The sequence below is a fragment of the Motacilla alba genome, chromosome 20 (assembly GCF_015832195.1).
Source record: "Motacilla alba alba isolate MOTALB_02 chromosome 20, Motacilla_alba_V1.0_pri, whole genome shotgun sequence".
In the NCBI taxonomy this organism is placed as follows: Eukaryota; Metazoa; Chordata; class Aves; order Passeriformes; family Motacillidae; genus Motacilla; species Motacilla alba.
The window spans coordinates 778,614-791,219 of record NC_052035.1 but is presented as its reverse complement, the minus strand read 5'-3'; the positions used below and the strand labels follow the sequence as shown (position 1 = coordinate 791,219).

General features: G+C 49.4%; 1 protein-coding gene across 10 annotated transcripts in view; it reads right to left on the bottom strand.

The window, feature by feature from the left end:
* Positions 1-2,230: 2,230 nt before the first annotated feature.
* CHD6 (chromodomain helicase DNA binding protein 6) overlaps positions 2,231-12,606 on the bottom strand; it is a 110,511-nt gene continuing 100,135 nt past the window's right edge. For 6 of the 10 annotated variants that reach the window (XM_038159427.1, XM_038159429.1, XM_038159428.1 and 3 more), the window contains 5 exons: positions 11,534-11,980; positions 10,701-10,889; positions 8,848-8,967; positions 7,692-7,796; positions 2,231-5,736 (listed from right to left, as the gene is read on the bottom strand). In XM_038159427.1, coding sequence (XP_038015355.1) covers positions 4,846-5,736; positions 7,692-7,796; positions 8,848-8,967; positions 10,701-10,889; positions 11,534-11,980 — 1,752 coding nt within the window. In that variant the 3' untranslated portion in view covers positions 2,231-4,845. The remainder of the gene's footprint in view (positions 5,737-7,691; positions 7,797-8,847; positions 8,968-10,700; positions 10,890-11,533; positions 11,981-12,606) is intronic. The other 4 variants (XM_038159433.1, XM_038159437.1, XM_038159436.1 and 1 more) reach the window with 3 other exon arrangements.

Below are 12,606 nucleotides of genomic sequence, written 5' to 3'. Positions count from 1 at the left end.
GTCACTCTGACATTTTCCTTTAAAATTTCATTTTTCCAAAGTACAGGCAATTCCTGTACAATGTCTCCCTGTGCTATAGCACAACCAGCTGAGGAACTTGACAACCAATGCTTGGCAGGAGCCCAGAGAGAGGAGAGGCTGGAGCATCTGCCATGGCTCTCACTCCCCTCAGCTGCTCCTGCAACAGGTCCAGGACACTGCTATTTCTTGAGACCCTCTGAAGGCTCATGCTGGGCTTGCCTGAACTGATGTGTTCAGGCAGGCTGGGACTGAGTTCCAAGTTAAACCAGTAACGTCACATCCCATCCAGACCACTGGCAAATGGAGCCAGGTAGTGATGCTCTATGGCGTTGTTAATGAATTAAAATCCCACTGGAGGAAGAACAAGGCCACACGGGGAGTGGGACTGATCTTCTGCTGGGCTGAAGATCTTGCATTGTTGTATACCTCTTGAGGTGAAATCTCAATTCTTCAAGAATTAGTGCCACGTATGGCACTGCACCTATGGCCTCCAGCCACCCCTGGGAGCACCATGAAACAACCACCATCCCAAAAAGCCACATGGGAGGGTAAGGATGATGTTCCTAGGCCTGCTGTCCAAATGTACAGGGCACACTGTGCAGATTGATGGGAACAGGATTTAGAGAGAAGCTGGATTTCTCTTCCCTCCACTTTTCCAGAGCTGCTGCTCTGCAGCACTGGCAGCACTGCATGCCTGTCTGGTGCCCATGGCTGAGCATGGGTGCCATGGGCAGCTGGGCACTGCCACACGGGGCGTGAAGCATGGGGGGACTTTACCTGTAGTGTAGTGCCCAGAAACTGGTTTGAGGTCGCAAAATGTAGGAGATTCCTTACATTTGATCTCGTGACTCAGCCCCATGCTCTAGAGCCCTGGGGCTGAAGTGGCTCCTGAAGAGGTGAGGAGAAAAACTGCACTGAAAAGCTCAAGTTTCAATGCAAACCACATGTCACTAGAGAAATTGCCTTCTGCTCACTGGTGGCTAAGATTTCCAACCCCAAATCCTTTCTTGTAACTGTCAAGAGCCCAGCGTGGGGACATCAGCACCTGGGGTAGGTAAAGCTCCCCCAACCATGGCTCAGTGCTGAGGAAAATTCTCCCCCCCTTTTTGTGACCATAAAGGGAATTAGAGATCCTATCTAAATGTGTGATAAGACTTCTCAGTGTCCCTCAGATAAAAACCAGGCAAGGACAGCAGGGATGTGCAGCTGTGCCTGTTTTACTCACTCTCTCTGGGAAGGGGCACTTGTATCCTGTAAAACACAACAGGGAGCAAGCTGTCCTCCACCACATCCACTCACTGCCACCAGCAGGTAGCACACCTTGTCTGAAGAGACAGAGACACAGCAGCCACCACTGATGTGACAGCCCAAAGCCAGCACGTGCTCCTCCAAGGCCCTCCTGCTGCAGCTTCTGCCAGCAAATATCCTTGCATTATGGATGCCGAGGTGCAAGGCTGCAGTGTGTGGAGCCAGATTTTAAAGATAGACTCTGGAACTGGAAATTAATAGTTCACACTACCATTCTGCCAGTCTTTTCTGCAGGGTACTCTTCTCTTTTTCTTCCCCAAAGGAGCAACAAAATACCAGGACAAGGCGCTTACACAGGGCAGTTGGAGCAGTAAAACCACTGGTTTTACTCTGTGTCTTTTTTCCTGGATCTTGGAAGAATGGAGCTGGTCCTGCACATCAGTCTGATGAAACACTGATGAATGCCTGCTTTGCTAAAGACTGAGATCCTTACACAGAGATTTAGGACAAGCATTTCACGAAACTTGGAGGTGCAGGAAGTGCTGGGAGAGGAGCCCAGCACCCCCAGTACACCATCTGCTGGGAGGGGCTGTGCACATGCCAAGGGGTGTAACTGCTTGGAGGGTGGGGGTGTGTGTGATGACTGGGGAGGTCTCTGGGCTTCCACCCACCCTTGCAGAAAAAGTGGGTCAGCAGAGAGCCCTTGTGCATCCTCTGTGCTTAAACTGTCCCTGGAACTTGGGCTGCTCCTGGCATCTTGCAAACCATGTGCAACATGAGTTCTCTCAGGCTGGCGAGTTCACCCAGGGTGCTGTGGGAGCTGCAGGCTCGGCCCCTCACAGCAGAGTAACACACAGGGCACCAGGAGCAGCCTGGAGCAGCGACCAGGCCGTTGTTTTCAACAGCTTCTCAATGGGGACATGCTGAGAAAAAGGCAAGTCACGTTTATCACTGAGTCAGGTGAATTAAACATTCACATATATTTGCTGAAAAAAATTATATACATCTGTAGCAAGGCTCTCCCAAGTCTGAAAGATAAGCATAATCTAGTCACTAAATTAAAAAAATAAAAATCTGACTTTTAAATATTTTTCTTTTCATCCATGTTCAAGAGCACAGTCAGTTTATTTTGTTAGCACATTTCGTGAAGGATGTATGTGTGTGAATAGCCATGAAAACCAGTGAAAATTTGGCGTTTGTTTGGTATACGATGGAAAAGAAGAAGCAGCCACTTAACGCCTTACAGTCTAAATAATCCACAGAGTATACCGGGTTGCAAAAGGGTCACAAAGTAGCAAAGAGAAGCCTAAACACTCAGAGACGTAGCGTACATGTCTGCTAAGGAAGAACAAGGTATAGAGCATGCTGGCTAATTAAATAAATTTCACTTTAGACCCTGTTCCTTATGCATGTAACCCTGGAAAAATCATCCCATAACAAGAAATGGACTCGGAAGAGATTTCTGTATCCATTCACAGTAAGGCTTTGAAGATATATGAAGTTTTATAGCATTTGTATTTTAAGGATTTAGGGCAAGTACATGTTCTTCCACTGAATAAAAACAAAGTTAGTACTTAAAAGGTTCAAAAATATATCAATTGTGACTTTTTTTTTACATAAATAAATTATATTGATTTTGGATTTAACAGCTGAAAAAACCCTTTCTGCTTCCACTGGAGGCAAAAACTGAACAAAATGTTAGTTAAATAGAGATAGCAGCATTTCTAAGAAATCTGTCGATAGTGATACAGTATCTATGCTACAAGAATGTCATTAAGTAGAACACAATTACTGGGGTGAGGAGGATTGCATTATGATTGGCTAAATCCTTTAAAAAATCATCCAATCCAGTAAACTGGGAATAAATTCTGCGAAAATATAAACCAACTGTTTTTTTGACCACGGGTAACAGACTTCTTTGAGATGCTAATTTTAACATGTACATAATTTATAATCCCAAATGTATAAAAGACAATGACAAAAAGCATCATAAATAAATAATGCAAACTGAAATAGTTATGTCAAAACATTTGGACCATCTGATAAATTAGCAAAACTGCAACAGAAAAAAAAAAGTAAAAAATACAGTAAATTGTGACAACCAAGTGTGAAACTGATGAGTAGCACACTCCAACTCCCTCCCCACCTGCCCTTCACTCACTGCTGCACCACTGTGGCTTTATTCAATTCTCAGACCATGAGCTGCAAGTAAGAACAACCCCAAGAGAAAGAAGAATTAAAGGAGTGAGGGGAAGGAGAAATCAGAAGAGTTGCCTGTGGAGGAGAGTTGCCTCTCAGTACCCAGAGCTGGAGAGCGGGGCTAGCAGCATTAAAACCCGTCCATTTGAAATGCAGATGCTGAAATCATTTGGAGGACTGGAAATACTGTTCAACAGCAAACGGAATGGGAAGAAGCCAAAGTCATCTCTTCACAGTCCACCACTAGAAAGTAAGAAACTCAGGCTCTGAAAGTCTCAACAGTCCTTCTCAGAGGACTCCCCAAGGAGGGAAGCTGGCCTACAGCCTTCTCCGTGTTTGCTGAAAGAACGCCGCTTCTGGGGTAAGCAGTGGGAAATATAAAAACTCAAAAAGCCTAAGTGTTCATATAAGAGCATTAAAATTGGTGTGGTCTGTTCATGGCTGGAAAAAAATACCTTTAGAGCACCTGTAATGCCATAGCTGAGAACTAACGCCAGGGAGGAGAACTGAATATAAGCAGAATGATGAAGGAACTGGCTGCTACAGATACAGTAACCCCAGAAAAGTCATGCAAGTGTGCAAAACCTTTCCAGCTCAAGCTGGAAAGTTCTTGTAACTACCAAGGAAAGGGCAACTAAATTCCACATAACATAAAACCAAACGTTGGTTTTAAAAAACACAAAAGAATGTCTACATCAGTTTTTCACTCTCTGCAGTTTGTGTCCAAACCTTTGAGGTGGGGGTGATCAAGAAATTATATCACTACCAGTTATGCTTTTCCTTTCAAAGAAATGAATATATGCTTTTTCAATTATTAGTTATATACTTCTGTCTATACTACTATTCTAGTAACCATGATAAAATAGGGAAATACTTTAAATCAAAAATACACATTAGCACTTACTATAGCTGTGCTTTTAGCCCAAATATAGGCTTTTTTGCTCAGTGTCGCTGTAGACAGAAATACCCTTGTCTGTGTGTTAGACCAAGAGATAAACACTTTTCTTTCTTTTGCTTTTGTTTTTTTTGCTGCTTTTTCTTCTCAAAGGAGTGAGCAATTTGCGGGGGTGTGACCAAGTACTGGATTTGCTATTGTCAGCTGGGATGATTGACTGGAAAAACAGAATGAGAATTCGGTGCCTCCCATACTAGCTAGACAACACTGTTTATCTAATAAAGTGGCAAGACCCTGCAACTATTAACATGTAGTATGTCACCAGTTTTTTCTGACAGGGAATTAGGTAGATAGTATTACTCATGGAAACACAGGTTTATGAAGGTGGAGCAGGGTGGGAGGGGAAGTAACAAAGAGTTTATGGGATAAGAAACTCACAAGCCACAATCTTTTTGTGTTTTTCTTTCAATGAAACAAAAGGTCTAATCGGTATCGTGAGCTGCTTGGCGCTCCTCCTCTGCTGGTCCATCCTGCTCCTTCTCTGCCGCCGCTGGTGGGCTCTGCTGCACACAGTTTTGACTGTTTGCAGGTTCTTTTTCCGGCAGTGAGACAGTTTCTGGCTCTGGATTTGCCAATTCCCCTTTCGCTTTCTTCCTCTTCCGCTTCTGGCTCTCCAGGTTTGCCGCCTCCGAGTGCCTGGTTTGCTGGATGCCAGGCAGCGCCATGCCGATGCCAGGGGAAAGGAACATGGAGGGATAGATCAGTCCAGGAGACATCCCTGGGATAAGAAATGGGTTAAAAGCTACAGGACTACTGGTAGTTATTGCGGATTCTGTCTGATTAGAAAATGAACTAGGACCAGGCTTATCTTCAGCGAGAGGTTCCTTTTTCCCATCCTGGCTGCCCTGTTTCTCCTCATTGGCTTTCTCGGCGCTGCCTGTGCCACCTTTCGTTGTGCTTGTTAACGAAGTTGGAGCAGTCGCGGTGCAAGTTGTCGTCATCGGGGAGTTGAGGAGTCCTCCCACACCGAACATCTGGGGTACGGTTGCCATGCCCGGGAGCATCATGGGCAGCATGCTCAGGGTGCTCTTCACATCCTCACCAGAGGGCACTGCTGCAAAGCCAGCAGGAAACCCAACCAGCCCGGTCAGAGGGATCCCTTGCATATTTCTCATGTTCTGAAGTCCCACTAGATCCATCCCTGCAATTAGTCCGTTCATGAACAGTGGTCCCATTCCAGAAGAAGAATCTGCTACAACACCAGGGCCTTTAAGGAGTTCATTCCGGGGCCTCCTTCCTCTCCGGCGCGGCCCAGTGTCCCGGAGCACAGGCTCGGTGAGGATGCGATTGAATTTGTTTTCAGGTAAGTAGCCCTGAAAATGAGACGTAACAGAGAACACCCGACAGTTACTAATGCAGCAAAGGGAATCTGGCCTGTCCATGCCCACATCTGTGTCCCAGATGGTGTTAGCACAGAAATATTTGCCTACATGATATGGAATTTGAGAGGTACACACAACTTTTCCCCAAGAGATGCTGCCAAATGCAAAACACCCTTGCTCTGCTCTGGCAGGATCCTGTACTCTAATGCTCAGGAAGGGGAGGAGGAAGCATGTTTTTACCCTGTTTTTTACCCCAGCCTTCAGCACCAGCTGCTCACAGTGCGAGAAGCACCAGGGTAGCATGGTGTCAGCTGCCCACTCAGCTCCCTGCCCAGCTCTAATTGTGCCTTCAGCAACAGGTGAAAAAATCCTCTTTGAGATGGGAATGGCCAAATTTTCAATGCTCTGCAGGATAGCAAAGCTCATGGGATAGCACAGAGAGTGGGCATGCTGTCTGAGGAGTTCCTGGTCAGAGCTTCACAGAGATGTCAGGGAGCATTCAAAAATGTCTTCTGACAGAAGAGACATGGGACCAAAACTCAGCAGCCAGAAGTGGGCAAGACCATCTGGTTACACAGAGCAGTGCAGGGAGATCCACAGCACAGCATCCTCAACACAGACATTTAAACATTTCCCTCTGTGGTTCCCTTGGGTATCAATATCACCACTCTTTGACCCATTTTGAATAATAAATTTAGGTAGGAAAAGTATTTCGTGTTGACACCTGTAGTGCAGAAACATGAATTACATGTGGCTGGCAGTCTGCTCAGCACAGCACCTGCCCAAGGAAGGAGAACCTTCTGGGAGCATCTCCCACTGGCATGTGGGAGAAGTTACACAGGGCCATGAGTGTCCCCGGGCTTTGTGGGGCAGCCAGCCCCAGCTCCTGCTGGCCTGAGTGCCCAGAGCCGCTGGCCATCCTTCTGCATCCCTCCCCTACCAGGATGGGTGTGCATTCTCCGAAAGCTCAGTGTCCATGGGGTGGGAATGATCATGGGATGCAGCCATTGGAGCAGGGCACAGGAGAGGTGCCCAGGCAGTGCCAGGCACACAGTGGTTTCTGTGGCAAAGGGATTGTCCCCTCAAATCATGGGAAGGAAGCGCTGTCAGCTCACCCGGGGCTGGCTGCAGAGATGGGGCCCTGATGCCAGCCTGGACATGGAGCCATTTCCTGGGCAGTGGGGCAGACCATGCCAAATCTCCAGTGCTAAGGAAAAACCAATTTGAGAGCAGTACAAACCTCCAAGATTCACCAACAGATTCACCCTCCAGCCCTCTGCAAGGTTGTCACACAAACCATTGCAGCCCAAAACCAGGCAGCAGGTGAGAGGGACTGCAGGGAGAAGTCTGGATCAGCCCAGCCCGTGGGGCAGGGCAGGACGATCTGGCAGTGCTGCAGAGGGGAGAGCGCTCCTCCACAGGCTCTGCCACACAGCAGGACAGGGATTGGTGGATGCACAGGGTGGATGAATGTGGCGCAGGAGACTCTGTCCTGCTCCTCTCGCTGCCTGTGCCTGACCCTTCAGGCCTGGTGACCTGTGGGGCCTTCAGTGGGTCCGTGGCTGCGCAGGCAGAGCTCACAGGAGCTGATGAAAAGTATCAACTAGAGGTGTTTTTGAAAATTTGACCCATGAGAATGTTTTGTCCACACCCTTCCGTCCAGCTCCTAGGGCATTCCTCTTGCCCATGCTACCCTAAGCATCCCAAGGCTCTGCAGCCAGGCACACTGAGCCCTGCTCCTGGGGTGCTGGCCAACTCTCTGTGGCATGGCCACGGGGCTGGTGGTGGCATGGCCCAACCTCCCACTTGGCAGCCATCCCCTCCCACACACCCAGCCCAGGGCCTGCCTTGCAGCTCCCAGATCCTCACTGGAGAAAGGTTGTGGGGATGGGGAGGGGAAAAAAAAAGATGACATGATACAGATTTCTCCAAAAGCTCTAACTTACTGAAAGCTTAACAATGTCAGCCCAGTCAGCTGCAACAGCATACTCCAAGTTTGCATCAAGCCACCTTGGCAATTCCTTCAATGCTGGTGCCGTGGCTCCCCCTAACTATAAAACACAGCAGAAGGATAACCTCTATTGCAGAGAGAATTATGTAAAATAATACAAAAATTATGATTATACTTCCCCTAGCTTCTTGCTTCAGGCTGCAATTTGGCTGGGGTGGAGACTCTTGCCTTGCTACACTTGCCTTTCTGCAGGAGTTGGTGTGTGCCTGCTGCCTCCAGACACACAGCTCAGGGAGAAAAGGCAGGTTCAGCCTCTGTGGCCCAGCCCACTGCCCTCCCAGGGACCAGTGATGGGGACAGAGCTTCTGTAAAAGCCATATTTAGAACTGGCAAAGCCCAGCTCACTCAGAAAAGGCCAGCATGGGAGCAACAAAGGGGAACACAGATGTGGCTGAAACAATCTTTCTGCCTCACTCTTTAGTTTTGCTTTTAGATGTGATTAATGACACATCACCTTCTGACCTTGTACATTTCTGGGTGTGTTTAAGAACTAATTTCGGTGCAAAGTACTCCTGAACACCCCTTCTTGTTCAGAGAGGTGAACCTCAGTGCCCTGGAGATTAAACTGCAGACAAATAAATCCAAGCTCTGTGCTCAGAAAGCAAGAAAAAGCCCTTCTAACCCTTGACTTTCTACAAGCCCAGCAGTGGGATGGGTATTGGTGTGCTCTAGCCTGTACCTCATAAGGAGGAACAAACCAAAGGTATTTGCATGGCAATGTTACAATTTGTGGCATATTGCAATGAACTCAAGGGGAACAATCCAATCCAGGATGGAAAGCACATGACACGGCTGTGCTGAGGGTGTCTCTAAAGCCAAAGGCTGTATCCCATTGCCACTGAAGGGTCTGTGCCCCCTGGCAAGGGACGACACTCCCACATCCCTTACTTCACACAGACAGTCACTTATTTCACAGGTCTGCATGTCCCCAGGCATACATGTGTCAGAGGATAATGTAGATTAGAGACCTCTTCCAGACTTTTGTCTCATCCATAGGCTTCTCTGGATTAAATCTCCCCCACAGACGAGCTCAAAGTCTGCTAAGCATTTTGGGACACTGAGGGCAGAGCACAGAACAGGCCTTTGCTTACCCGCCGTCCGGTACCCTTATGTACCACCGGCACCCGCTCCTCTCCCGTCAGAGAGCTAATGTCCAGTTTGTTGGGGTCCTTGCAGCGCTGCCTCCTCTGCTTGGGCTTGTCTGAAAAATTCTGGAGTGCAAACAAGACAATGTTAATGAGACTAGATGGCTTAATGAGCCTGGCTGGCTACAAGCCCTGCAGGAGAGCAGCATGGATGGGCTCCCAAGGGACAGGGAATCCCTGCAGGCTGGTGCAGGAGCAGCACCAGCAGCACAAACTGGTCCCTGCCACAGGACCAGCTCTCAAATGAGCAAAACTGATTTTTGTAGATATAAAGGGGTCTCCAGTGTATCCCACTTAGAGCACCCTAGCCCTTTCTAACTCTCCTCCACTCCTGACACTGCAGGTTCTTATACATGCATCTGTAAACAGGACACTGCATACAGCCAGTAAAGAGGGAACAGGTCTGTGTGTGCCACTTGTGTCACTCTCATAAAGCCACCTGCTTCTCACCAGCTATTTTCACCACAGAGATGCTGCACCATGTTTCTTTGGGATCAGAGCCCTCTGGAACTGCAACCTACAAAGTTACAGCCAAGTCACTGCAACACCCACTGTCGATGTGCCTGCAGGGACGGAGCATTATAATGAACAACTCGGACAGCGCGGATTCCTGAGAGTCAGAAAAAAACCCTGAGTGCAGTTCATCCTTTGAACTGAGCTACTGCAGTACCCCAAAGCCTCTCTCCATCCTACACGGACAGAAGAAATCCTGCAGGGCTGGCCTGGGGCACTGAGGGCTTTCTGGGAGCAAGAGCTTCACCAGAGGCACGGTCAGACTGGGCAGGCTCCAGTACCTCCCCAGAAGGCAAGGGTGTTTGGAAGGAGTGGGAAGGCACTTCCACACCTGCTCCAGTGAGTCTGGCCCTGGGCACACAGCTGGATGTGTCTCTGGACTTGGAAAAGCAAACACCATCCTGCTGAGCCAATGCTGGGCTCCTCACCTCTCATCTCTAACAAGCTTTAAAACGCTAATGTGTCTTGCTTGTACTTCAAGCTCCAGGAAATCCCTGCCTCAGGCACATGGTCCTCCAGGACCAAGATGCAGAGTCTTTTCTGTTTTACCACCACATTTCTTCCTGCTCTGTTTCATGGCCTGTGCTCTGCCTACCACATGGTCAAACAGCCTAAATAAGCTGTAACCTGCAGCAAACCAACCTGTGAAACCAAGAGGTGGAGGTTTATGAGAGAGCAGGAAGAATCAGACAGACTGTGCACCTCACTCTGAGCCACTGCTTTCTGAGAACATCCATGGCCACAGCCTGTCAGCCTCCAACACAGCCTCTTTGGTCTGGCTCTTAAAGAGAGCAGGTTTTCTCTTGCCTGGGAACCTTATTTAGTACAACAGCACTGCCTATAATGACCCCAGATGAAAAAGAACAACATAGACAGACCTTGAGCACCTCAAATCCGTTTTCTCATTTCTGTCCCCATCCATCCCTGGCCCTTCTGGAACACATTGTGCATTGGGCAGATAGATGCACTGCAGCTGGAGAACCGACCTTGGGTAAGAGGGTCAGCTCCTGGAGATGCCAGACAGGTCCATGCCCAAGGAACCCTGAGGGTACTGACAGTCCCCAGTCTGGGCATGTTTGTGTTCTGGGGGAAAGGAGAGGAGCTCTCCAGCAGCAAGTGCTTTTTCTTGCTGTACAGGGGAACAGTGCTCACCTCTCAAACATGTCATGAATCCTTGAACAGCCCCAATGAACACCACAAACCATGTTACAAGAAAAAAACATAACACAAAGGTCAACACACAAGGTAGGCACACACACACACATGCCACTGAAGGCCACCCTTACTGTGCCAAAGCTGGGGACATCGAGTGTGTAGTCAGACTGCTGCCGGAGCCAGTCAAGGAGACTCTTATTTGGGACAGCCTTCTCTTGGCTGCCTGCAGCTGGGACTGGCTGTGGAGTTGAGGTAGCAGCAACTGGCCCATCAGGGAGGGGACTGTTCTGAGGGGGCTGTGGCTGGTCTTCTTGAACGTCCTGCCATGGAAGGAGGAACAGGGACAGCCCATCAGCAGCTGTGATGATGCATGTGCACCCTGAGATGCACAGCTCCCAAAGCAGGTCATCTGCTCCCATCACACAGACTAATCCAGATACTCCCAGTGCCTCTTCCTTAAATCACCACCCACCACCACATTACATTTCCACTCCATCCCCAGCACTGGTGGTACGGAGGGCAGAGAGAGCTGAGAGAAGCTTCTGACCTCACAAGGAAACACTCCAATCACCAGGAAGACCACCTTCCCCTCAGATCACTCCTAAAAGTGGTCTAGGGACACTGGTCTTGCTCCATTCTTTGAGCAGATCCCAGGACAGAAGGAGAAAGGGTATAGTAGGATCTCGTCTTCCTCATCTTCGCCAAACCTAAACATTCCCTGAGGTGGGACAGCTGCTTTTAATAATGTTTAAAAGGATTCAAACCCTCCAGAGTGCTGAAAACCAGAGGGATAACTTCCCTTCCTCCCTGTAGCATCTACTCCTGCCTGGTCCGGCACAAACCAAGCTGTCCTGGAGGAAGCTGTGCAGTGTCATGGGCAGCAGAGCTTGGAGGGGGGAGCCGGGCCATGAAACAAACTGCTGACTCCACTGGGTTTATGTGAAATGGGGGAGCATCAACCCACCTGCAGCCTGTTTGGAAGAGGCCTCTCCTTCAAGAAGATAAGGTCCATCCCTTCAACATTTTTCCTCCTGCCCCGTCTCCTCCTCATGGCAGCATCATCTCTTCGGAGGCTGCCATTTACAATCTGTCCAGTGACAGGATGGATTAACCCTGCCTGTAGGATGCCAGACAAATCCATGCCCAGGGAGCTCTGGAGGGCATTCACGGTCCCCAGTTTGGGCATGTGTGTGTTCAGGGGGAAAGGAGAGGAGTTCCCTGGGGACCCATCAGAGCCTCTGGACAAGTCCACCGCTGCCTCGCGCCAGCCGTTCAGCACAATGGGTGGATGGACATGGGCTGCTGCCAGCTGCTCCAGGCTCCTCTGTTTGGCATCTCTCTCCATCTCGAATTCATAGGGTCTCCTGTGCTTCCGCTCATCTTTTGCAAGGGCAGGGCTCAGGAAACCTTCCTGTGTGTACCAAAGCCACAGAAGGTTACAGCTGCTCCTGCCCTGCCCAGGGACCACAGCTCCTCACACCAGCACTGAGCAAATGGTCATCTCTGCCTCTCCAAGGAGCCCTGAGGGATGTCCTTTCCCTGGGCATATTGCATCTCTTTCCCTGTGCGAGGTTGATGCAGAAGCACCCTTGTACACGCTCAGACATCCCAAGGCGCTATAACCATGGCTGCTCTGCCACCTGCTGGGGCCCCAGGCCACCAGCTCCTGTCTGTCCAATGTGACTGTTGGGGACTGGGGCAATGGGACTTGGGAGCTAGGGACTTTACAGGGCAGTGCTCCTTGCACTCCTTCCTTTGGGATACCAGTGAGATGTCCCCTTTGACCATGTCAGGCACTCCAGTGTTGACTCTGGAAGCATATTTAGAGCCACAGAAGCTGCGGAGCTGCCAACAGCAGCTGCCTTCCAAGGAGGGCAGCAGGGCTGAGAGCACAGGGCACCCTCCAGGAGCTATCACCAGGGGACCAAGTGACTTAAGCCATGTGTTATACACCTCAACTGGCACCAAGGGGCCTCACTTGGGAAACTCCTGAGGTACTTCTGGGCAACGTCTCACCCCAGAGTCCTGAGCCTTTCA